Raw genomic sequence first — 26,331 nt, forward strand, 5'->3', positions numbered from 1 at the left:
AAACCAATGATCCCATTGGTTTAATCTTCGATTCAATCCTAATAACTATACTTTAGTCAGAGAGTAGAATTATTCTTTTTATAGTTTTATAAAGGGAGTCACTGAACTCGATATTTAACCGTATTAATGCATGAATAATATGAAAATTAAAGTTATAAAATATTTGCAAGTAATTCACGAAAAGAAAAAGAGCTATCATTTTAATTTGGTACATACTTAATAGGATATTATCGCCATATTATTACCACTATTACCTTATATTTTGTGGATATCACATTAAGCATAAGGCCCTGTTTAGTTTCCCACCCAAAAATTTTTCATCCATCCCATCGAATCTTTGAACACATGCATGGAACATTAAATGTAAATAAAAAAATAAACTAATTACACAGTTTAGTTGAGAATCGCGAGACGAATCTTTTAAGCCTAGTTACTCCATGATTAGCCTTAAGTGCTACAGTAACCCACATATGCTAATGACAGATTAATTATACTTAATAAATTTGTCTTGCAGTTTCCTGACGAGCTATGTAATTTGTTTTTTTATTAGTTTCTAAAAACCCCTCCCGACATCCTTCCGACACATCCGATGTGACACCCAAAAAATTTTCGTTCCCAATCTAAACAGGCCCTAAGATAGATTAATTTTAAAACCATAAGCTTAAAACATAAATAGATATGCATAACTTCGGTGCTAGTCTCTCATTAATGTTTGATACTATTTTTTTTCTAAGGCTTTGTTTAGTTTGTGAAAACTTTTGGCTTCACCTACTGAAGTACTTTCGTTTGTATTTGACAATTATTGCTCAATCACGGATTACCTAGGCTCAAAAGATTCATCTCGTAAATTACAGATAAACTGTATAATTAGTTTTTATTTTCGTCTATATTTAATGCTTTATGCATGCGTCCAAAAATTCAATATGACAAAGAATCTTGAAAAAATTTTGGAACTAAACCGGGCCTAACAATAGTAGTACTCCCTTTGTCCCTAAAAGCTGCAACTTCTAGAGTTGTCCTAAATCAAACTTTAAAACTTTGACCAAACTTCTAGAAAAAGACGCTAAAATTTATAGTACTAAATTAATACTATTAGATTTATTATAGAATATATTTTTATAAGATACTTATTTATGTTATAGATATTGATAATGTTTTCTATAATCAAACTTTTAAAACTTTAACCAAATTTCTAGAAAAAAACACTAAGATTTATAGTACCAAATTAATACCATTAAATTTATTATAGAATATATTTTTATAAAATATTTATTTATGTTATAGATATTGATAATGTTTTCTATAAAGTTGATCAAATTTTAAAAAGTTTGATCGGCATGGATTCTAGAAGTTAGAAACTTTTAGAGGAGTATTTGCTACTCATATCAAATATTTATTTTCAGCTAGTAATAAATTAAAAAAATAGGCTCCCCTCAACCATATAACTTTTGCCGACCACCGCCGTTCCTCTCTTCTCCAAATCCAAATTGGTAAATTTCCCGAATCCGGCGCCCCCACACCCGCATCCTCACCTCGTCAGCGCCGGCAGCCGTCCTGTTCTCCATCTCCGCTCAGTCGGGTGGGGGGAAATTCTGTTCGGACTGATTCGTCTTGTCGGTGAGGAAGCCCCAACTTGCTCGGGTTCTTAAATTTATCCTAGGCTTTCCTTTGCTTGAGCAATCAATTCTGAATGTCCCTTGCCGAGAACTAGGCATGTCTCATTATCACAGCGGCGATTTTGAAGAGATGGAGGATGAGTACGACATGAACGAGCCAGTCGAGGGGGAGGATGAGTACCAAGAGCTCGTGGTTAGGGACTCTGATGCGGAGGAGGAAGACGACGCGGACCAATTGGTAGGTGCCTATTAATTCGAACGTTTTTCTTTTATCTCTGGAATACATGTCTAGTAGTAGTACTTTGTGTGTGTAGTGGTTCTGCTGATAAAACATAACTTTTTGAGGATATGAAATTTGGTTGAGCTAATTTACTTAGTTTTTAAACCTCCGAGTTGTGAATAAATGTGGCAACAAGGGGATGCATAGATATTAGATGATGTTGAACTAATGCTACAATTAGTAGGGTTACTGATGAAACATAATCTTTTGAAGGATATTCATATCGCTGTCTGAATGCCCTATTCATTTTCCATGTGCCATTCCTCGACAACATTATTTTACATTTCTCTCAGCCTTACGTACTTTGTTATATGTACAACTTTACATTACATTTCAGTGTTCATGTCGAACGCAAAGAAAAGGTCGCTGAAATCCTAATTTATACAGTGTTTTAGTTCTGAGCAACTGAAATTGGAGTCAAGAATATGCCATAGAGCTTGTATCCACATGAAGTTTTGTTTCAATTACTTTTACAGTTCATGGAATTATCTGAAATCTCTATTTTATTTAGCATAAGCTCTCCGACACATCAGCAGCAGACGCAAGAAGTGGGAAAGATATTCAAGGAATACCTTGGGAGACGATAGAAGTCACAAGAGAAACATACAGGCAGGCCCGACTAGAGCAGTACAAGAACTACGAGAACATACCTAATTCTGGAGAAGCAGCAATGATGGTACAGTTTGTAATCAACCTAAAAAAACTTATCACATTGGGATTTATATTGTTGTTGAAACAGGCATGCAAATCTACCGAGAAAGGAAGAACATATTACGAATTCAGACGAAATACTAGATCCGTGAAATCCACTATCTCTCACTTTCAGGTGAGTGCATTGGCACCATCACATGTGCATCTTGCCTTTGATTATTATAAAGGTAATTTTCTGTAAAATAATTACTAGAGGCATAATTGGATTGAATCATTTCAAATCAGATGCCTGAAACTCTTTTCCTAGTGTCAAGCACATGTAGGACAAATTAAAATGCTGCACTAATATTTATTAAAGTGATATTGTTCACCTGTCTGAAAATGTTTCAGTAGAAAGTATTTGTTCTTCAAAAGCATAACCAGCAGAATTTAAATAAATTGTGGAATCCCTCTTCCCTATATTATTGACTTGCACTTGGATTTTTACCTTCATTCTTTGTGTATCATACAAAGCTACAAATAAACTGTAAAGTTGTAGTGGATGCATTTGTGGGTTGCACTTATCAGCACTGTGAGAGGAGTGGCAACTACAGCAGCCTGAATCAATGGCTTCAGCAATTGAGTTGCCTGCATGTTCAGTTAGTAGGGCATCGACCACAGCCTAGAGATTTGCCTGCATCTTCACTTAGTTAAGATATCTAGTTAGGAGGATAAGTTATCAATTTGCTTGTTAGCCTGTTAGGTGCTAGCTCTATATCAAAGGCTTCAGCAAAGAGTTGGATTCAAGCAGAAGTTGAACCCTAAATCAATCTTATTCAATGCTTCTATTGAGGGAAAAAACCTCCACTTTCTGCCCCCTCAATCCAATCTACTTGCCCAAATCACAAGTACTGTCCATATGTTGCGGTGTGGGGGAAATGGGATAACCGGAGCCGGACCCCAACTACGGAGGCTGAAGTCATGATCGGCTGATGGGAGAGGTTGTTCCCCTCGATGCCCTGTTGTGGAAGGAGCAAGGGTTACGGGGAAAGGAATACTTCTTTGTTGATTATCCCTAATACAGTCCAATGTTTAAGTAATAGTCTCAGGAGCAATCTTAGACACAGTTCTCTTACTAATAAGGATAACAATCCCTAGGTTGATATACTACATGTGGTAGTTGCCTACGTCATTCATGGCACCTACAATGTGCCTGTCGTCGTGCCAATCATCCTTGAGTTGTGCTTGCCCCACATGTCGCTAACTATGGGATAACAGTCAAAGAATGAATCTACAGGCTCCCATGTCGCTAGCTGTGAGGGTCCTTTCTGGGGGGCTGGCTAGGGATGGCCAGTGTAGGGGGCGGTGGCGCAGGGTGAGGGCGGCTGCTATAGAGAGGCAGGGGAGAAGACCAAGGCTTAGAAGGGAGAGGAGGGGATAGAAGACCTTAGGCCAATTCCTTGCTTACCCTTGAACGGTTACATTGCCCCTCTATCCCTCTATTTATAGTCCTAGGAGACTTAGCCAATAAACAATCTAAACTTATTCCCCAAGGAACTAGAGAAGAGTCGTTATAGATTTGGATTTTCTTTACAAGTAAGCCGATTCTATTTCCTAAATAAACCTGATCTATTTTTTTTGGACAAGTCTCTAACTATTTTATTGTAGACTTTCCTTTTATTCTTGATCCTCCTAGATATTTGGAAGTCGGCGAAGCGGCAGGAGGCTGCCCCTCCGCTGGTCGTGCCAGCCCTCCTGGTGGCGTGGTTGTCCAAGGCTTGGCCGGCTTGGGCCCTCTCTTGGGCCCATTTTTAGGCCTGTGACATTTCTCCCACCTTCTCCAGTCGGCGTGTCCTCACGCTGAATCATTGTAGTTGTTCTCCGTGAAGAGGAGTGTCGAGGTTGTTATAGTGTGGAAACCTTTGACGATCATGTGCCAGTTTGTAGTTCGTCCAATGGCAAAGAGGGAGTCCAGCGAGTTCGACCATGGTGGTGATTGTGCCTGCAGGTAGAAGTACCTTGTCGAAGTCGATGATGATCCCTTGGTTAAGTGACCAAGCCGTTGTTGTAGTGTTGCCCATGATGGTGGAGTTGACTGGTAGCCCTGTTGATGGCGCTAGATGCTGGTGGGGTGGCGCCGAACAATAGAAGTATTTGTTGGGGCTGAAGATGATCCCTTGGTCGAGTGACCAAGCCTGTGTTGTTGTGCTGCCTATGATGGTGATAGTGGTACGTAGTCCATGCTCTTCCTTGACCACTTGATGAATGTGGTCGAGGATGGTGGTGTTGGGCTCAATAGTGTCCCACGTGTTCATGCGTTGGGGTCCCCCTCTATAGCTCTGGTTGTCCCATGGTTGCTGTCGAGGGAGAGGCTGCCACGGCTGAGAATCTCTTGTTGCATGTTTGGGGTCGACTTGTATGTCATTGTCGTCGATGAGCAGGATGAGGTGGTTCTCGCGTTTGTAGTTGTGGGTGGGGTGCTTGTCGTAGGTGATGTAGATGTTGATCTGTTGTTGCTTATCCAACACCTCAAGGTGGCATGCCGAAGTACTCGATGCACTGGCCGATGTGCTCCCTGTCCGTTGCCGGTTTGATCTATGTCAGGTGCATGTACCGTAGTTGTTGTGTATCTATTAGATGAAAGATTGTATTCCGATTTTCATGTTGCGGGGGGCATGTTGCCCTCTGAAGGACTCCCAGTAGTGGAGCCACATCAATGGGTCTGTCGTGCCGTCAATCATTGGGAAGGCCAGCTTGGCGTAGCGTTATTGTGGGGTCAGCGAAGGTCCTATTGCCACCAATTGCAGCAGTTGTTGCGGAGGTATAGGCGCCGAGGGTATTGCATTTGGAGGTGCCACTGTATCTGCTGTCAGGTATGGAAGTAGAAGAGGTAGCTGTGCCATAGGTGTTATCCCTGGTTTAGCATTGGTAATGAAGAGATTGTCTGTCTGCTCCTTAATTTTAAGAATTTTTGGCAATTTGGAGTCATCCATCTGCTCATGATGGGGGCGCACTCTACCATCTCCCTGACGTGCTTGTTTTCCTCTTTGAGTTGTTCTGCGACGATCTCCTTTTCTTATTTTACCTTGATCATCATTGCGGCTTTGGAGTCCTGCGGCTTGTTTTGCGATTGAATTGGATCTGTTATCGAAGGAGAATTGTTGCGCCCATCAAAGAACTCATTGAACTTCCTCGTCCAACGATTGATGAATGCTGAAGTAATTTTCGCCGTCCTCCTTGGAGCGTGCACGCTCGATATTGCTTAGGCGGGTGTTGAGATTGGTGATGTGTACCTCGTCGAAGTTTCTGTTCATGGTGGAGAGGGTCACGATTTGCTTCATGTCGTGATCATAGTGGTGGTGACCATTAGATCCATCAGGTCTCTAGATACTAGGTGTCATAGTCCTTTCGCGGGGGGCGGCTGGGGACGACCGGTTTAGGGGGCGGTGGTGCAAGGTGAGGGCTGTAGAGAGGTAGGGAAGAAGACCGAGGCATAGAAGGAAGAGGAGGGGATAGAAGACCTTAGGCCAATTCCTTGTTTATCCTTGAATGGTACATAACCCCTCTATTTGTAGTCCTGAGAGACTTAGCCCCTGAGGAATCTAAACTTATCCCCAAGGAACTAGGAGAAGAGTCCTTATAGATTTGGACTTCTTTACAAGCAAGCCGATCCTATTTTCTAAATAAACTATCTATTTTTTCACCTATTTTATTATAGTCTTTCCTTTATTCTTGATCCTCCCGGATATTTGGAAGTTGGCTATCGGCGGCACAACGGGAGGCCACCCCTCTGCTGGTCATGGCCCCCTCCTGGTGGCGTGGTCAACCAAGGCCGGGCCAGCTGAGGCCCTCTCTCGGGCCCATATTTAGGCCCGTGAGACTAACAAAGCTGGTTCACCTTAACACTGAATAAGCACTTGGCACTTGCCACTCACCACGCACTAGTCCTGCCTTGACTACCCGCTCTAGTTCTCGAACCGCCACACCATGATGCATTGGTGGTAGGGGAGGCAGAGCGTCTGGCGACACCCACGGATGGTTTGAGCAACCTTACATGGAAGGCATCATGAACTCATGCACATGACGGTACTGCCAATCGCATGACCACATCATTGATCTTGGTCTCCATTCAGTATGATCCATAGGATCCAAAGTAGTGCGGTCATAACTTGCCAGTGCTCATCCCTGAATGGATGCTGAAGTTCGGTGCCAAATGCGAAGCTAGGCCTAGATGCTCATGTTCATCGAGACTGCGCGGTGCTTCTTGTCCTAGTGTCGCTTGGAGACTGCCTGTTGCTCCAAGCGGTAGTGGATGTTGGCGAGAACTTCGTTGCGCTCAGTCACCCTAGGTTTGTAGGAGCGTATCTATGGAGGGCCCCTACCATATACGATCTTGAACGCGGTCTCGCAAAGCGATGTCTGGAACATCGTGTTGAATGTGTGCTCGGCCCAAGGTAGCTAGCGGAGCCATTGGCGCGAACGATCCGCGGTGAATCAACACAGGTACATGGCAATGACCTTGTTGGCTACTTTTGATTGCGTATTAGACTGAGGGTGGAATGTTGTGGTCATGTGCAGCCACACACCTAGAAGGGAGAGGAGCTCGAGCTAGAATGTTGAGATGAAGACGGGGTCGTGCTCATAGACGACCGACTGGGCACGTGGAGGCAGACCACCTCGCCAAAAGAACCTTAGCCACTGCATCCGCATGTAAGGGCATGCTAGTGAAATGAAGTGGCCATACTTGGAGAAGCGGTTGATCATGTTGAGGATGACCAACTTGTCGCCAATCTTTGGAAGGCCCTCCGTGAAGTCCATCGCGATGTCAGTCCACACTGAGGCCGGTACCGACAATGGCATGTGGTGGCTGATGGGATGTAGGTGCTCTATCTTGTAGCGTTGGCAGGAGGTACAATTGTGCACAAACATCCTACACCAAGGCACAAAGTTGGGCCCGTGGAAGTCATGGCAATGGCGGTGGAGCATGCTCTAGACTCCATGGTTGTTGGTGTGGATCACGGACATCACATCCTATAGTAGTAGCAAGGATGGCATGAGGTTGAGCTTGGAGTCATAGATGACTATGCCATTGACCACCGACTAGGGCGCAGAACATAGCTTCCACTGAATCGGACCGGGTGAAGCTGTTCTTGTGGAGGAGTGCCGTCAATGGGGCCGCCACCACATCGTCCTGTAGTAGTACCCCACAAGGTTGAGGAAGCCACATAGGGTCTGCACCGATCGTGGTTTCGGCCATTCTGCAATCGCAACACTTTGCCAAAGTCCATGTCCACGCCATTTGTCGAGATGGTATGCACCAAGTATGAGATGTAGCTTTCTCCAAAGGTGCATTTGGACCGTTTGATGAAGAACCGGTGTTGTTGAAGGACGAGGACAGTGCAAACGTCAAGGTCTCATTGTAATCAGCATACCATTGCTCTTTAGTATGTGTGCCATCCGAGCTGCAGTTGGTCGACTTCTTCACTAGAGCGCAAACTAGAGAGCAACATCGGCTTCACTTGCTCTAACTCAATGCTTTGGATCCTCCACTTCCGCCTTGAGTTTGAAGGAGGGTGTTAAGTGAAAGCTCATCTACTACTGGCCCATATGAGTGTCTATATATACCTCTCCACTAATGGAGTGATTGCTTATCTTCTCATATCCCCAAGGTTAGTAACAACAGGTGCTACCAACGCTATTTAGAAGTTAGAACTATGAGAAAGAGTAGGAGGCAATAAATGGTCCTACGTGCAAGCATGGGTACTTAGGCCAATGTGGCGGGATACGGTGCCCAAATGGCCCTGCATGACCATCAGGGGTCATTTGAACATTATTAGGTACTTTTAAAGGCCACAATATCATGTTCTATAGTTAAAGGGGTTATATAGTCAGCCATGGATATTTTAGGTGGTTATGTAGACTTTTTAATATGCCACATCGGGGAAACAATCTTCAAAACCGCATCAGGGGTTATTTAAACAGTTTTTAATAGTTTAAGGGGTAGAATAACTAGTTTTTATAAGGGAGGGGGTGTAGACAACCACCAATAGTTAAGGGAGTTAAGTAAAATGAAGACTAATTGTCGTCTTTTTTTTTGCGACTTTAGACTTTCATTCATATAACACCATCAGAGTTACTATCAACAGTGACCAGGTTAATGACACAGGATGGAGCAGAATGCCACTCTTCCATCCTATTGTCCACAGAAACCTGCTTAGCTAGAGTATGAGCAACTTGGTTACAAGATCTACTTGAATACATCAATTTCAAATCAGAAAACAATGAACAAAGCTCCCAAGCTTCCCTGATGATCGGCGTAATCCGCGATCGTTGGTTCGCCCCAACCTTCCAAAGTTTCACAAGTTCTTGGCTATCGGTTTTGAGATATAGCCGCTGCACTCCTCGGTCTCTTGCAAAGGCCATTCCGTCTCTGAGTGCTAGAGCCTCCATGGTTAGCGCTTCCAGGCCATGGGGGTAGCATTGTGCACGTCCTCCACCAAAGTTTCCAGCAACATCACGCAGCACAACTCCAGTCGCTAAAGCTCTGTCTGTGTTGCACTTGATCGACCCCTCTTGCGGTGGTTGCCAAACAGGCATAGCTCGCTGCAGACCACTTTGTCGGCGTGGGTTACTTAGCAGTCAGAAATCATATGCATCAACCATGGCGGCGTACCTGAGTGGTCGTTTGACATCACCATAGCGGCAGGAGTTCCTGTCAACGTAGCGATCTAGGGTAGCCGGCCCTCGACTACGGAGTTCGTAGTCTCGTGCCGTGTCTTCCAGTAGCGGAGGTTATACCCCTCACGGCTGCCTGGGCTTGAGAACGAGAGAGAGGGTAGAAGATAATAGTTCTTGCTTGATTAAACCAATCCTGATTACATGCATAAATAGTCCACGGTGCTAACCATATGGAGAAATTCTCTCCTAAATAAAAGGAATAAATCTAATTTATTTCCTAATCCTAGCCACCAGTCGGTTGGCCCTCCCTTGCTTGCGCCTGCCCGGCCTCTTGGCCTCTGGACGCGGCTCGCTCGGCTGCCCTGCGTACGTTGTGGGCACGGCATCTCGGGTGTAGGGGATGCCGCACATGGCATCTCTCCCCCCTCAGCAACCAGCTCGTCCTCGAGCTGGAAGGACGGGTACTTGGCGGAGAACGCTTCAAGGTCTTCCCACGCTGCCGAGGCTGCTGGTTCGCCCTTCCAGCGAATGAGAACCTGCTGAACGCCACGGGCCAGCCGGGTGCGCACCGCGTGTTCCGGCTCAGGATTGACAGCCCCATGCTGTACCACTGGCAGCAGCGGCGGGGCTGTCGGAGGGTCGCCAACCCACTTCTTGAGGAGACCGACGTGGAAGACATCATGTAGTTTGGCGCGGGGAGGCAACTCGAGGCGGACAGCCACCTCATTGACGAGCTGGGTGATGCGGTAAGGCCCGAAGAAGTGGGGCTGCAGCTTCCCCTTCGCAGCCACGGACAGGGACGCCAGGGGTCGTTGACGTAGTCGAAGCAGAACCCAGTCCCCCACAGCATAGGAGACGTGGCGATGAGATGTATCGTAGTGACGCTTCTGCACCGCCTGAGCCTGCTCCAGGCGACAGCGGACGTCAGCGAGGAACGCCTCGTGCTCAGCCATAGTCGAAGCGACAACAGCCACCCGAGTGTCGCCCGCCTCATAGGATCGGATGGACGGAGGGTCCCGTCCATAGACCACGCGGAAGGGCGTCTCACGCAGGGAAGACTGATAGGCGGGGCGAGGCGTGGCGAGTGACTACCGCCTTACACTTAAGCGAGTAAGGCGTAAGGCGAGGCGACGCCTTACCAACTAAAGGAAATTTTAAAATATCAGCTCAGAGGAGTATATAGATGATAAAGAAAAAAGGAAAGGAAAAAAGAAAAAGAAAAAGAAAGGAGGAGTAATAAATGGTCTGTCCCAGCCCACGTGCACCAAGCAACCCATGTGCCCCTCACCCTAGTAGCCCTAGCATGTGTCTTCATCTCTCTCCTGCGCTGCCTAGTCCTGCAACTACTTCCGTCTCCACCCATCTCGGTCTGTTCCCTCCCGTTCCGCCTCTGCCTCCACCCACCTCTCTCTCTCTCTCTCTCTGGAGGAAGAACAGAGGAAGCGGGATGCTGCAGGCTAGTACCGATTGGGGGAAGATGGCCATGGCCTGCAGGCGGCCGCTCCTTGCCGCGGCCCGCACAGGCGGCCACACAGCTCGACAGTGGTCGGTCGGCAACTTCTCCCATCAGCTCAGGCGAGCTGCAGCTTCTGGTTCCCCTCCCGCTCTCCTGCTCACTGCTGTGGAATCTTCTGCGCGCCTGCTCTCTCCCTCCCGCTCTCCCTCTCACTAGTGTGGAATCTAAGGCGAGTCGTCTGCTATGGCGTCGTGTGTGCAGCGCCTTGGCGCTTAAGCGACGTCTAAGCGACGCCTAAGCGACGCCTTGAAAACATTGGTTATATATAAATTCCACCCAGGGCAGCCACCGGAGCCAATCCCGCGGGCGGTCGCCGGTGAAGCAGCGAAGGTACATGGCGATGACGCGGTTGGCCGCCTCGGTTTGGCCATCCGACTGCGGGTGAAACGCCGTGGTCATATGGAGCTTGGTACCCATGAGACGCATGAGCTCCTTCCAGAACGTGGACGTGAACACGGGGTCGCGATCGGAGACCATGGACTGGGGCATCCCATGGAGGCGCACGATCTCAGCGATGAATGCCTGTACCACAGTCTCAGCAGAGTACGGGTGAGCCAACGGAATAAAATGACAGTACTTGCGGAAGCGATCCACCACAATCAATATGACGGACTTCCCCTTCACGCGCACCTCGGTCGGAACGGGCAGCGGTAGGAGGAGGCCGGCCGGGTGCAGATGCTCTGTCTTGAAACGTTGACAGACGGCGCAGGCGCGAACGTAATCCTAGACGACGCGGCGCATGTCGGTGAAGTGGAAGTCACGGCGAAGGTGGTGAAGCGTGCGCTGGACGCCCTTGTGGCCGTCGTCGTGTACCGCGGCTAGGATCTCCTGTAGAAGAGGCGAGGTTGGTGGGACGTAGATCCTACTGTCGTAGATGACCAGCCCGTCGACCAAGGCCCAGGGCGCAGACCGAGTGCCCGCTGCAAGCTCTTCCCAGATGGCGACGCGGGCGGGGTCGGTGGCGTGTGCTTGGCACAGCCGCTCGATGTAGTCAAAATGTGGGGCAGAGACCGCCAGTACCACGCCATCCACGGTGTTGCGCTTGGAGAGGGCGTCGGCGACGACGTTCTGGGCGCCCGGCTCGTACTCGACGACGAAGTCAAAGCCAAGGAGCTTGCTGATCCAATGGTGCTGCGGGATCGTTGCAAGGCGCTGGTCGAGGAGGAACTTCAGGCTATAGTGGTCTCTCCGGACGGTGAAGCGCCGGCCCCAGAGGTACGGCCGCCAATGCCTGATGGCGTGAACGAGGCCGATCAGTTTCCGCTCGTAAGCGGTGAGAGACCGGTGCCGAGGCGCGGCGGGGCGGCTGAAGTAGGCGATGGGGTGTTTGTCCTGCAGCAACACCGCGTCGAAGCCATGCGTCAAGGCGTCACACTTCACCACGAAGGGCCTGGTGAAGTCGGGCAGCGCCAGTACCAGAGCCGAGGTGACGGCGGTCTTGAGGGCCTGGAACGCCGTTGTGGCGTCAGCGGTCCAGGAGAAGCCGCCCTTCTTCAGAAGGGCCGTCAGTGGAGCGGCGATGGTGCCGTAGTCGTGGACAAACTTGCGGTAGTATCCCGCCAAGCCCAAGAATCCCCGGACCGCCCGAGCGGAACGCGGCTGCGGCCAGTCTCGGACCGCCTGGACCTTGGCGGGATCCATGGCGACGCCGGTGTCGGAGATGACGTGGCCGAGGTAGGCGATGGAGGATTCCCCGAAGGCGCACTTCGAGCGTTTGACGAACAAGTGGTGCTGCTGCAGCACGCTGAGGACGGCTCGAAGATGGAGAAGGTGGTCGGCCCACGATGAGCTGTAGATTAATATGCCATCGAAAAATACAAGCACAAACCGGCGAAGGAAGGGGCGTAGGATGTCGTTCATGAGTGCTTGAAAAGTTGCCGGAGCGTTGCAAAGCCCAAACGGCATCACCAAGAACTCATATAGGCCGTCGTGGGTGCGAAACACTGTCTTCTCAATATCGGCCGGGCGCATGCGGACTTGGTGGTAGCCGGAGCGCATGTCTAACTTGGTGAAGAATTTGGCGCCGTGGAGTTCATCGAGCAGTTCGTCGACCATCGGAATGGGGAACATGTCTTGACGGTGATGGCTTTCAAGGCGCGGTAGTGGACGCAGAAACGCCAGGAGCCGTCGGCCTTCTTGACGAGAACGGGCGAAGAGAACGCCGAAGAACTCCGGCGGATCAGCCCCTGGCTGAGCATCACGGCGCACTGGCGTTCCAGCTCGTCCTTGTGTGTCGCGGTGTAGCGGTAAGGCCGCACGGCGACGGGCTGGGCGTCAGGCTGGAGCGTGATGCCGTGGTCACGAGAGCGCGGCGGTGGCAGCCCCTGAGGCTCGGCGAAGACGGAGTCGAAGGAGTGCAGTAGCTCGTCGAGGAGGGATGCGGAGGCGGTGGTGGAGCAGATGGCCGCCGTCGCGGCGCCCTGGACGCACGGCCAGCAGATCGTGCGGCCTTGCTGGGTGAAGGACATGGTGCGGCGCTGGAAGTCCCACGTCACCGGTCCCAGCGTGCCAAGCCACTGCGCTCCCAGAACAACATCGTATCCCGCTAGCGGCATGACGAACAGGTCGGTGCGGAAGACGTCGCCCTGGACGGAGAACGGGACCTGGCGCAGAACGCCTGGGCAGGTGACCTGCTCGCCGTTAGCCACCGTTGCCGTCATGCGTGGCCGGGCGGAGATGGGCAGCCCGGTGCGGCGCGCGGCCGTCTCCGAGATGAAGCTGTGCGAGGAGCCCGAGTCCAGAAGCGCGGAGAAGAGGACGTTGCCGATGGTGACACCGATCTGGAGGGTGTCGGTGAAGCGGACCCCCGCCAGCGCGGAGAGGGAGAAACAGGGTGACGCCTGGGGCGTGGGCGTTCCTGCGACAGCCCATATGGTGAACACGGGCGCCTCCTGCGTTCCTGCAGCGGCGCTGTCGCCCTCGACATCATCAATTTCCACCCCGTCGAGGAAGAAAAGGCGCCGACAAAACCTGTTGTGGCCCCGGGTGAATTTTTCGTTGCAGTGGAAGCATAAACCTTGGCGGCGGCGTTCAGCCATCTCTTTCGGTGTGAGACGCCGCGGGTTGCCCTCGCCGCGGCTCTGCTGGGAGGCCGCCGGGGGGCAGGGAGCGCTAGGAGAGGCGCCGACGCCGGCAGGGCGGCCTGGGGCGCTGGCGGTGGAGGAGGGCCGCGCGGCGCCAGGTGCGGTAGTTGCTGTATCCGCCGGTCGCTCTCCATCAGTTCGACTTGGCGCGCCGAACTCATGGCGGCCGCGAGCGTTTCCGGGTTGTGGATGCGGACGACGTGGCTAAGGGGTGGCAGGAGTCCGCCGGTGAATAGTTGGACCCGCTGAGCCTCGTCAAGACGTCCCGCGCGAGGTAGGAGAGCCTGGAAGCGATTGGCGTATTCTTCCACGGTCCCGGTGCACCGGCATTCAACTAGCTCGAACAGCGGGGCTGAGCGTAGGGGCGGCCCAAACCGCAGGTTCAGGAGCTCCTTGAAGCGTCCCCATGTTGGCGCGCCCTCGTCCTCCAGCAGTTGCGTGTACCAAAGTTACGCGACGTCGTCCAAGTGGTAGGACGCCATCCCCACGCGCTCCTCGGCCATGGTACGGTGGTGGCGGAAGTAGGAGTCGAACTTGTTGAGGAAGAGCAGTGGGTCGGTCGTGCCGTCGAAGCGGGGAAAATCCCACTTCTTGGGTCGCGGAGGGAGGTCTAGGTCGCGTGGTGCCTCTGAACGGCGATTATCGCTGTCCCCCGACGAGACCGGCCTCTCGTCTTCAGGGACTCCAGGAGATCGGCCAGGGTGGGTTCGCTCATGGTGGATGGCTGGGGTGCTGGCACGGTGGGCTAGGGTTTTGGGCGGAGCGGCTGGAAGAGGATCGGCGTGACTGAGATACCAGGTTGTCAAGGGCGTAGCGATCTAGGGTAGCCGGCCCTCGACTACGGAGTTCGTAGTCTCCTGCCGTGTCTTCCAGTAGCGGAGGTTATACCCCTCACGGCTGCCTGGGCTTGAGAACGAGAGAGGGTAGAAGATAATAGTTCTTGCTTGATTAAACGAATCCTGATTACATGCATAAATAGTCCACGGTGCTAACCGTATGGAGAAATTCTCTCCTAAATAAAAAGAATAAATCTAATTTATTTCCTAATCCTAGCCACCAGTCGGTTGGGCCTCCCTTGCCTGCGCCAGCCCGGCCTCTTGGCCTCTGGACGCGGCTCGCTCGGCTGCCCTGCGTACGTCGCGGGCACGGCGTCTCCGGGTGTAGGGGATGCCGCACATGACAGTTCCTCTGCATCCACAGGGCATACATGCTGATGATGAAGATGCTTCGGTTCCTGTCATTGCACAGCTTGGCCAGCAGGTCACTTGCCCACGTCACTGATTGATGCTACTTTAATCTGTTTCCATTGCATAGAATGTTATTTGTTCAACAAAAAAATGACTTTTTTATACCTGAAGCTGAGAAATTTAGTATGGGACATTGAAGCATGATGTCTACCTGTTATTGCATTACTCTGTAGTTCACTGGTCAGCCTTGATTGATGCTGCTTTAATCTGTTTCCAGTGCATAAATGTTATTTGTTCAACAAAATAAATGAGTTTTTTGTACCTACAGCTGAGAAATTTAGTATGGGCGACATCGAAGCACGATGTGTACCTGTTGTTGCATTACTCTGTACTTCACTGGTCGGCCTTAAATGGCGTTGATACAGAAATTATGGATGTACATGGACATGTTGCACCAAGTGAGGTGGGGAACAATTCTTCATTTATTCTCTCTTTTAATCAATTATGACCTATATTCAATTGTTCATGCTGTTGTCCTATATTGCAGAAGCACCCAGGAAGCTTATTAGAAGGTTTTGTTCATACTCAAATTAGTACCATGGCAGTGAAGGATAATTTGCTAGTAGCTGGTGGTTTCCAAGGAGAGATAATATGCAAAGTAAAATTTCTATGTTACCTGCATTTAAATTTGGGAGTGCTGAAATCTTAGTGAACTTATGATAGTGATAACTTATTGATGCTATCATTTGTAAATATGACGCAGCACCTAGATCGAGAAGGAATAAGCTTTTGCTGCAGGACAACATATGATGATAATGCAATTACCAATGCATTGGAGATATTCAATACATCTAGGTAAGTGATCAGGCTAGCCATTTACCCTTGTGAAACATACATCAGGTCAAACATAAAAGCGCATTTTGGCCCTTGTTTGGATTTCTTTATTATTACTACTACTATTATTATTATTATTTTGCTGCGCTCGTACCCTATCTTTCGACTCCGATTCCAAAATACTCAATCTGTTTCAAATTGTAAGTCAATTTTGCTTTTTCTAGGTACATAGGTTTTGCCATGTACCTAGATATACATTGTAAAAATTATGCATCTTGAAAAGCTAGAAAAACTTACAATTTGGAACAGAGGGAGTAGAAATTAGAGCATTTGAATCAAATCTTAGCTCAAGTACTTTCTCTTCAATCATACACCTTTGATATCTACTGCTGTCAACAGAACTTCTATGAAACTGGCATTGGCATTCATATTTATTGATCTCACTGTTTGTTTCAGTGGAGCTCTTCACTTCATTGCATCTAACAATGACTGTGGGGTAAGAGAGTATGATATGGAAAGATACCAGTTGTTTAAGCATTTCCGATTTGATTGGCCAGTGAATGTAAGTACATCCGTTTACTTTTCCAATTTCTTTTATTCCTTAATTTTATGTTTATTATTGACGAGAATGCTAGAAAAGGATCCTAAAAATAAAGCTCCCATGGGGAGAAGATGTTTCCTAGTTCATTTTTTTAAAAAAGATGTTTCCTAGGCTTTGTCTGAAGAGTAGGGTGACAACCTCCACATGACCTGTGAGCTCCTAGGTTTGAACTAGGGTAAGCTGCAGGTTCTACCAACCAGAGCTATTGCTGGATTCTCATTAGTGTAGAGAATTAGATTAGGGGGCAATTGGCCACACCGCACTGGGAGGGGGCGCCTTCTGTTATATAGGGCCGGCTAGCCTTGCTGTACAAGGCAAGGATAATTCCCTTGATTTACATCTGCTATATGTAGCAGCTAGGATATCCAGACGGCATATTCTAGTACCTTGAGCAGCGAGGAATTTGATGGTGGCGGTGTTTACGAATTCAGTGCCATTATCAGCCTGAAAACATTTGACGGGGAGGCTGAATTGTGTTTTGGCAAAGGCAGCAAGCTCAACTAAGTGTTGGTGGACATCAGATTTTTTTCGCAGCGGAAAGACCCAACAGTAGTGAGTGAAATCATCCAAACAGACCAAGTAATATGAAAACCAGACAGACTATTGATTGGTGAAGTCCATACATCACAGTGAACAAGTTTAAAAGGTGCATGAGTTATGGAATGTGAAGAACTGAAGGGTAGACGCGTATGCTTGCCTATCTAACATGAGTGACATAGCGAGTGGTCTACTTTATTACAGGGAACAACATGAAGTTTGTTAAGATGCTCTAAGGCGGCGGGGGCTGGATGACCGAGATGTTGGTGCCACAGAGTTGACGAAGCAGCCAGGAGAGCATGAGGTGGGGCGCCAGGTGTGGAGGCAGGCATGGTGTATAGGTCCCGTCGCAGTTACAACGGAGAATCATGCGTCCTGTCCTGAGATCCTTAACAGAAAAACCATGGGCGTCAAATTCAAAGGAACAACTATAGGAGGGAGGCATGGAAGCCTGGAAGAGGAGGGTGCGAGTGACATTGTTGGTAGTGCGAATCATGCGCTCAGCTTTTCCGTTTTGCTGCGAAGTATAGGGGCAGGACATGCGAAGGGAAACACCTTTGGCGAGAAATAAGGCGCGAGAGGCGGAGTTGTCAAACTCACGACCGTTGTCACATTGCACGGATTTGATGGTGCAGCCGTACTGAGTAGACACATGAGCGAAAAAACTGGAGATTGCCGGAAAAGCATCAGACTTTAAGCGAAGGGGAAAAGTCCAAAGAAAATGGGAGCAATCATCGAGGATAACTAAGTAATATTTAAAACCGGATACACTAACAATAGGTGATGTCCATAGATCACAGTGTATCAAATCAAAAATTTTAGATGCTCTTGACAAGGAACTAGTAAAAGGTAGGCGAGTATGGCGCCCAAGCTGACATGCATGGCAGAGGGAGTCGTCTTCAGGCTTGCTGCACACGATCGAGGAGGACTGTGCAAGGCTTTGAAGGGTAGCCTTGCCAGGGTGGCCAAGCCGCCGATGCCAGGTGGTAGGAGGAGTGGCCACAAGGGCGCAGGGACCGGAGGGTGACGACGACAGCTGCAGGGTGTAGAGGGGCCCTGAGCTGTCACATCGAAGGAGGGTGTCCATGGTACGGAGATCCTTCACAGAAACACCAAGAGGGTCAAACACAAAATTGTCAGTAGTGAACTTGCAAACAGAAAGGAGGTTCTTAATGATGTCAGGAGCTATAAGAACATTGTTTAGGCGAAAGGGGCCAGGGAGGGTGGAATAGCCGGTGCCAACAACCGGGAGGGTGGCGCCATTGCCAACAACAATGGAGGAAGGGAAGGAAGAAGATGGTAACGAGGTGACCATACCAGGGTTGGAGGCGATGTGAGAGGAGGCACCTGAGTCGATCACCCAGTCCGAAGAGGTCGGTGGTGGGGTGAGGGAGACGGTGCTGAAGGCGTTGCCGAGGGACTCGGGAGTCCATGGCAACCATGTGGGCGCCTGGTAGTATGTCCCAGGGGCTGAAGGTGCGTTGATGTAGGCTGGGGGCACGCCGGCCACAAAGGCTTGCTATGACGGTGTAGGCAGGATGGCGCGAGGAAGTTGGCCGTGAGGATCTCCAAGGGTGGAGCCGGGCCACATGTGGATGGACCCGGTCCATGGGTTGAGGATGGAAGGCCATGGCTGGCCGCCTGAAGATCCACCTTGCTGGCCACCGGTTGCGCCACTGTGCTGACCACCTTGGCCGCGCCCGCAACGGCGTCGGCCGCAGCCGTTGCCAGACTGCTGCCCTCCAGCAGCTTGTTGAGGGCGCAGGGGCATAGGCACAGAGGGCTGAGGGGGAGTAGGTGACCTGATGGACGACGAGGCGACGAGGGCCGAGGGAGGAGCAGACGGATGCGCCATGTTGAGCTCGGCCAGGCGCAGATCAGCACGGACATCTGCAAAGGAGGGGAACGGTCACTGCCGAGAGATGAGTTGTGACATAAACTGGAAGCGTTCATTGAGGCCGCGTAGGATGTTCAGCACGAGGGTACGGTCCTGGATGGGCTCGCCAAGGTCAGCAAGCGCATCGGCCATGGTCTTCATTTTGCGGCAGTAGGCGTCGACGGAGAGAGCACCCTGGCAGAGAGTGCGGAACTCGGCGTCGAGTAGCATGGCGCGAGACTCGCGATTGTTCAGGAACTGTTGTTCTAGCCCAAGCCATGCCCCCTGAGCGGTGATGTCGTCCCGCTCATGGACGACGTCCAGCAGGTTGGGGGAGATGGTGTTGAAAATCCAGGAGACAACCACATAGTCCATGCGAGACCATGCCGGATCGTAGGGGCGGGAGTCGTCGCAGAGGACGTGATCCTTCAGGGCAAAACGGCCAAAGATGAGGACGTAGCCGCGCCACTTGGAGTAGTTGGAAGCCTGAAGATCGAGGACGATCGGGATCAGGTTCTTGATGTTCTGCACGGCGACAGCTTGATTGTGCAGGTGAGCAATGGCTGCTGCTTCAGATGAGAGGGAGCGGGTGTCGTTGTCGTAGTCGTCGTTGCGGTGGGATTCACTGCGGATGCGATCTTGGAGGGCCGCTGCCTGCTGCTCCAGGGCGTCCGCCTGCACGCGCTCTTTGTCGAGAGCGGCGGCGGCGAGGCGAACGCGCTCCTGGGCCGCGGCTGCATTCTTGTGGAGGTCGGCCTCCGCCTAGAGTTCCAGGCTGCGCTCGGTGTTGGAAGAGCGCAGGGAGGTGGCTTCATCTTCCAACTTTTGGGCAGCGGCGAGGGCCTTGTCGCGGAGTTTGGCCGTAGAGGAGGTAGCCGGGGCGCCGGAGGTGGAGGTGGCGGCCATGGGCGCGCGGCAAACGGGCGACCCAGAGGCGCGGAGGCCGGGACGGGCGCGACGGGTGCGCGGCTGGCGGCCGCGGAGGCTGGGGCGGACGCGCGGCTGGCGGCTAACCCCGGGGCACGTACGCGCGGAGGTCGGGCGGGCGGTCGCGACTCGAGGCAGGGGAGTCGGGCGGGTGGGAAAAAGGTCCACGGACCGATTAGTCTGATACCACGATGGAACAATAGCTAACAGGCTTGGATTGCTTGATTAAAGTTTACACAGGGATTACAATATATAGAGGCCCAAAGGGCGAGTACACACTAACCACATAGGGTGGCGCATGGCAGAGTGATTAGGAGTAAATGACACAGGAAACAAAGAGCTAGCACAGTATTCTAACAGTCGCGAGTGAATTGGCGAAATTTGTTGTAGGTGTAGGAAGGATGGAATGACCTCTAAACGTAACAGGAATACTAGTGCCATTATCTACTGTTATTGAGGAGATGGAGGGGGGAAGGCGTTGGGTAAGCATACCATCCGAGGACGTCATGTGCGTAGAGGCGCTGGAGTCAACGACCCAGGGCGAGTTGCCCTGCAGTTGCATGTTCTGCAGGGCAGCGATGAGGCCGGCTGCATCCCAGGTGCTGGTGGAGGTGTTGGAGCCGCTGGAGGACGCCTGGAGTGGAGCGAAGGCGGTGTTGCGCCCAGCTGGGGCACCAGGACCTCCAGGGGCGCTGGCGGCGCTGTCCAGGAGGGGTGACGCGCTCTCCAGGGGCTACACGTTCGCAGGTCCAGGGATTGAAGCCCCAGGGAGCGCGTTTGTTGGTGCTGGGACTGCCGGAGTTGTTGGAGAAGCCGCCGGAGGAGTTTGGGAAGGGCTGCTGGGCGCCCTTTTTGGTGTTAGGGCGCCGGCCACCCTGCTGCTGCTGCTGCTGCTGGAAACCACCATTAGAGGAGGCAGCAGCCAGGAGGGCGGCGGCAGCACGCGTCTTTTCGTCGTTTTGCAGCCGCAGCTCCTTCAGGAGGAGCTGATGGCGTGCGGTGGCGAGGGTGAGGGGCTGCTGTCCGGCGATGTTGTCGGCGACGCCAGAGTAGACCTCGTTGAGTCCGCACCGCATAGGAGGTTGAGGACGAGGTTGGGCTCAGATACGGGCTGCCCGACGTTGCGCAGTTCGTCGGCTTTCTCCTTCATGCGAACGCAGTAGGTGTCGATGGACAGGTCCCCTTGAGTCATCGAGTGAAACTCGTGATTCAGGAAGATGGCGTGAGGAGCTTTGTTTGCCTGGAACACCCCGCCGATGGCCGTCCAAAGAGTGCTCGCCGTCTGCGTGTTGTCGGTCATGGCGAGGTTGAGGACGGCGTCAGAGACGGTGCTGTACATCCATCCGCGGACGCAGAAATCAGCTTGTGTCCAGGCCTCGTCGGTGGGGCGCGAGGTGGAGGCGGTGGCAAGATGATGTAGCAGCCCGAACTTCCCACACGTGGCCTGGAACGCCGTTGACCACTTGGTGAAGTTGGAGGGCTTCAACTCGAGGGTCATGGGGACGTGGAGCTTGATGTTGATGGTGGCGAAGGGGCAGATCACGGGGGCAGAATCGGTCCCAAGGGCGCCGCTAATGGCAGAGTGGAGGTCCGATTCGGTTCCCATGGGGAGGGAGGGAGGGGGCGGCGCTGGAGGAGAGGAGCGCGAGATTAGATTGGGATCGGGACCCGGACTTCTGATACCATGTAGAGAATTAGATTAGGGGGCAATTGGCCACACCACACTGGGAGGGGGCGCCTTCTGTTATATAGGGCCAGCTGGCCTTGCTGTACAAGGCAAGGATAATTCCCTTGATTTACAGCTAGGATATCCACAGACGGCACATTCTATTGCCTAAGAATTAGGGAAGGATCCTTCTGATAATATTCAGATTAAATGGTGTACAAGTCCCAAAGCTCCCATACAAGGTGGGCTCTGGGGAAGGGAATTTCTAGGCAGCCTTAACCTTGCCAATTTCGCAGGGAGTCTGATTGGATCCAGGACCTCCAGTACACAAGTAGATACTACCACTATGCTAGGTCTGCCCTTCCATAATATTAATATTAATAAGAATGCAAATATAAGAATGACTTATTAGATGAAAAATACAAGGATGCAAAGAACACATGAAATCAGCATATAAGAGGCTAAAAGGGCTTAAATGACATCAATTGATAGAATCATTGCATAGGTTAACATTGAATAAAAGGACATCTGGACATTGAGCACCCAAGTATGTGGCTGGAATTTCCTGAAAGCTCTCCTTAAGCTATTAGCCTATTACATGTCTCCCAGCGGAACTGTTTTCCAGTGGTACCAAGCAATCTTTCGTCACCATCACGTCAAGGTGGCTACAGATGGGGCGCCGAGTACAAAGAGTGATTAGGCAAGAAGCGCCAGTACGCCAAGGCACTGAATGGGTTGTGCGTGCATGTCCACCCGCATGTGGAGGAAGGGGTGTCATGTGCGAGCTGTATAAGCCGTGAACCTGTAATGGAGAGAACTATGTTGAATTGATAATACAGAACTGATCTCCGGGCATCCTAGACAAGCATCAATAGAGATTCTCAGCTTCTGGACAATATTCGTCAAAATCGGCTTTATGAGACCTTATTTATTGGAGCAGTACATTTTGAACCATGGGAACTCATCTGGAAGAGATGGGCGCCTAAGAAATGCCAATTCTTTATCTGGTTGGCAGTGCACAAATGTTGCTGGACAGGGACATACTAGCAAGTGTGTGCTCTGCGATCAAGTCGAGGAGGACATCCAACATATCCTGATTGGCTGTGTTTTCTCTAAACAAGTGTGGTTTCAAATGCTCAGTAAAGTGGGACTCTCAGTTCTAACCTCTCAAGCTGCGGACACTTCATTTGAGGATTGGAGGATCAAGATAGACAAGCTAGCACCTACAGTCTTCAGAAAGGGAATCAACTCCCTGATTATTTTGGGAGCATTGATGATTTGGAAGCAGCGAAACGATTGTGTATTCACGGGGCGTCGCCAAATGTGCAGAGAATCCTAAATTCCTAACAAACTGAGGGTGTTAGCCTAGTGCTGAACCCCAACTTATATCTAGTTACCTATTACTATTTACTATTCACTGTAAGGTAGTTTTTAGGTTCCTTGGCAGCCAAGTTGATCATAGTGCCTTGGCAACCAAGTAGGCATCTTAGCATCTGCTTTAGAATATGCTAGGAAGTAGGTACACCACTTGCCTAAATATGCAGTGGTTAGTTTCATCTTGTTCCAAGTTATCACCTGCTTTTCAATACAATCCAAGCGGCCTGTTGGCCAAGCTGCCCTCTGGCAGCCCAAATTCACTTGTGTTCTAGTTGATGTTTGCAACACACACATCGAAGAGGAAGCGCATCTGTGGTGTTTAGCTGGAGCAAGGGAGCTTGCATGACTCCCTGTAGCCAACGGATAGGCCCATCACCATTGTTAGTAGTTGGTCATGTTTTATTTTGACAGGTGCGAATGTAACTGAAGGTTAAGGGGTGTGTGGGTGGTGTGCGTGTTGTATTTTATAACTCTTCTTTTTAATGCAATGATATGCAGCTCTCCTGCGTATTCGACAAAAAAAAGGGATCTCCTTCCCTACCCTGTTATTGCCGAGTTTGGTTCCTCCAGTGCTATCTCACATCGACAACAGCGATGAGAGTGACACATCATTTCTAATACCATCCTGGTATTTTTGGTTTTAGCTTAGATCGTCCCTAGGACCAACTTATCACATAGTTAAGTGTAGTCTTTGCAAGGTGCTTTTCTAATACCACCATGATAGCACAAGTTGAATGTATTTATTGTTTCTTGTCTTGCTACTATTTTGTTTACAACCTATGAAAACATGACGACTGAATTGCTGATGGTGCAGTAAGAACATGATTTGGGAATGCTTAGTATTGAAACTATATTCTTGTTGAATGAATCTTCTGTTCCGTTTTGATCTTTTTTTTTTTCTTTACCAGTGTGCAAGGGATAAAAACAGAAGTGATTAACTGTCAATTTAAACACTTTGTTTATTTCTGTCTGATATTACAAGAACACATTTCGTCTGTATCTGTAACGTGTCATAGTTGGGTGCAAATGTGAGCTGAAAATGATCATGAATAATGAGATCTTGCATGTTCTCCTATTTGATTTAGTACCTCTGTTGCTTTTGTTGATGCAGCACACATCATTGAGCCCTGATGGAAAGCTTGTTATTATTGTTGGTGATGACACAGATGCTTTGCTTATTGATGCTAATTCAGGAAAGGTGAGGGTTTTGTTGCAAAAATCGGTTTAAAAGTCAGAATATGTGTTAGTGTATGGATTCCAATTAATATGCCTTTTATCTGGAAGCAGACTATTAATTCCGTGAAAGGTCACTTGGATTACTCCTTTGCATCGGCTTGGAGCCCAGATGGTCTGACATTCGCCACTGGTAACCAAGACAAAACTTGCCGGATTTGGGATGCCAGAAATCTCTCCCAGTCTGTCCATGTCTTGAGAGGCAACGTTGGAGCAATAAGATCTATTCGTTTTACATCTGATGGGCAGTTCTTGGCGATGGCAGAGGCAGCAGACTTTGTCCACATCTTTGACATCAAAAGTGACTACAATAAGCGACAGGAGCTGGATTTCTTTGGTGAGGTATCCGGTATGTCTTTCAGCCCCGACACGGACACACTTTACGTTGGAATCTCGGATAGGACATATGGCAGCTTACTTCAGTTTGGCCGCCTCTATAACTATTCATACCTCGACTCACTACTATGATGGTCAAAGAAAATGCGTTGGCCGTCTTGTGTTTCCCTCTCTGATAATCAACCCAGATTAGGCATCCCAAATCAAATTTAATTTAGCTTGGTATTCCCTTAAAGAATCCTGTACCCTGCTGTATGTGTACATAAAGAAGTGTATTTTATAGACACCAATAGTCTGCTACTCTGCTTTGAGATAGGTATAAGGTGTCAGGATTCAAATCATAAGTTAGATTTCAATTCGTTATGCGCGAGATGAATCCATAAAGTCAGAACTTTGCATGTTAAGTTGAATCTGATGTTTGTATGCTTATTATGACATTTGTTGTGTAGATGTTGCATGGTGGTCGTTTGATTGCATAGCTGAAGTGGTTCGCCCTATAGTTGTAGCATGCTTGTTGAGCCTTTTGTTGTGCTGGACCCCGAGTAGTATCGGAAGGAAGCGCCCCTCCCTGTTCCCAGAAATTGTATTTAGCGACCAAAGAGACTTAGGTCTGCTTTGGTGGAGCTCCGGCCGACATCAGCTCTGGCTCTTCCATCCACCATAGCAAGGAACCATTTTTGTCTCTCCTCTTAAAATGAATTAGGAGCGTACAAAGTTATTATTTTTGACTTTACTGGCTATGGCTTCTTCGTGCATTATAGCAAAGAGCCAGAGCTATTTAGTACTTCATTCCAAATTATAACATGTTTTGGCTTTTCTAAATACATTGCTTTTACTATATATTAATATTCAAGTGCATAACAAAAACTAATGTATCTAGAAAAGTCATGATGTCTTATAATTTGGAACGAAGGGGGTACTGGATAACTCAGGCTCTTTCATACAATGCACGAAGAAGCCATAGCTGGAATGTAGTATGCAAACCTATCCTGTGGCAAGCTTCTACTCTAGAAGGAAACTACATACCTAAGGAGGTCCTCCGAGCAATCTGTTGAGTAGTACAGCATACTGCAACACCATGGTTTTTTGCTCGCTTGAGCACTCGAGATATAGCCCTCAAAGTTAAAATTACAGCCTCTACTCTTGAATTGAGAACTCTCCTTAGGATTTTTTTACCAAAACTCTAGCGATGGCTGTCAAACTAGGCCCCTACATTCTTTTCACACATATTCGTATATTTTGTTATTTTTGTCACAACAATTCAAACTACAAAATTAGCAGTACGTACAAATTATTAATATTTATAAATTCACGAGTTTAAATTCTGAGGTGTCACTACGGGAGAGGCAAAATCTCTCGCAAGTGTCGCAGGCTTTCGTGAGTGTAAAAAATCAGGCACTCGGGGAAGTCAATCTTCCCCGAGTATTGTATTCGCGAAAGAATTGCACTCGGAAAAGAGAGGCTTTTCTGAGTGCCGCAGAGTACCTGACACTCCGGGAAGAGTGGCACTCGGCAAAGACCCTTTTCCTTGAGTGCAACACTCGGGGAAGAGCCGTACTTGGAGAAGTAAAGTGTTACTTGACGGCTCAACCCACTGGCGCTGTTTCAACTAAAAAACGAAAAAAAATCTTCCCCGAGAGCCAAGAGGTTCTTTCCCGAGTGTCAGGACATGGCTCTCGGAAAAAGGCTGGCTTTCCGAGTGCTCTGACCGAGAGCCTATGAAGGCACCGACGAAGAATTTTTATTTTTTGTTTTTTTTGCCCCATTTTTTTCTAAGGCCTTTCCACATTATTTAAAACTCCTTGTTCAAATTTGGAGAAATTTTAACTTTTTTTAATATATTCATCAGTTTTTTTTCGTTTTGTTGATTTTTTTTTGCATACTTCAAATTTGAACTGCAGGTGCATAAAATAATTAAACTTTTTTATTCAAAAAATAATATTCATGATATTTG

The 26,331-nt window shown here is 49.3% G+C and overlaps 1 protein-coding gene across 1 annotated transcript; it reads left to right on the forward strand.

The window, feature by feature from the left end:
• Window positions 1,428–24,827, forward strand: LOC8072833 (uncharacterized WD repeat-containing protein C2A9.03). Its single transcript, XM_002436881.2, has 10 exons — window positions 1,428–1,617; window positions 1,712–1,854; window positions 2,408–2,572; window positions 2,636–2,722; window positions 15,319–15,453; window positions 15,538–15,648; window positions 15,754–15,845; window positions 16,281–16,386; window positions 23,920–24,006; window positions 24,096–24,827. Exons 2-10 carry the CDS (start codon window positions 1,714–1,716, stop codon window positions 24,507–24,509), a joined length of 1,338 nt encoding a protein of 445 aa, XP_002436926.1. The 5' UTR covers window positions 1,428–1,617; window positions 1,712–1,713; the 3' UTR covers window positions 24,510–24,827.

This window comes from Sorghum bicolor, chromosome 10 (assembly GCF_000003195.3).
Source record: "Sorghum bicolor cultivar BTx623 chromosome 10, Sorghum_bicolor_NCBIv3, whole genome shotgun sequence".
Taxonomy (NCBI): Eukaryota; Viridiplantae; Streptophyta; class Magnoliopsida; order Poales; family Poaceae; genus Sorghum; species Sorghum bicolor.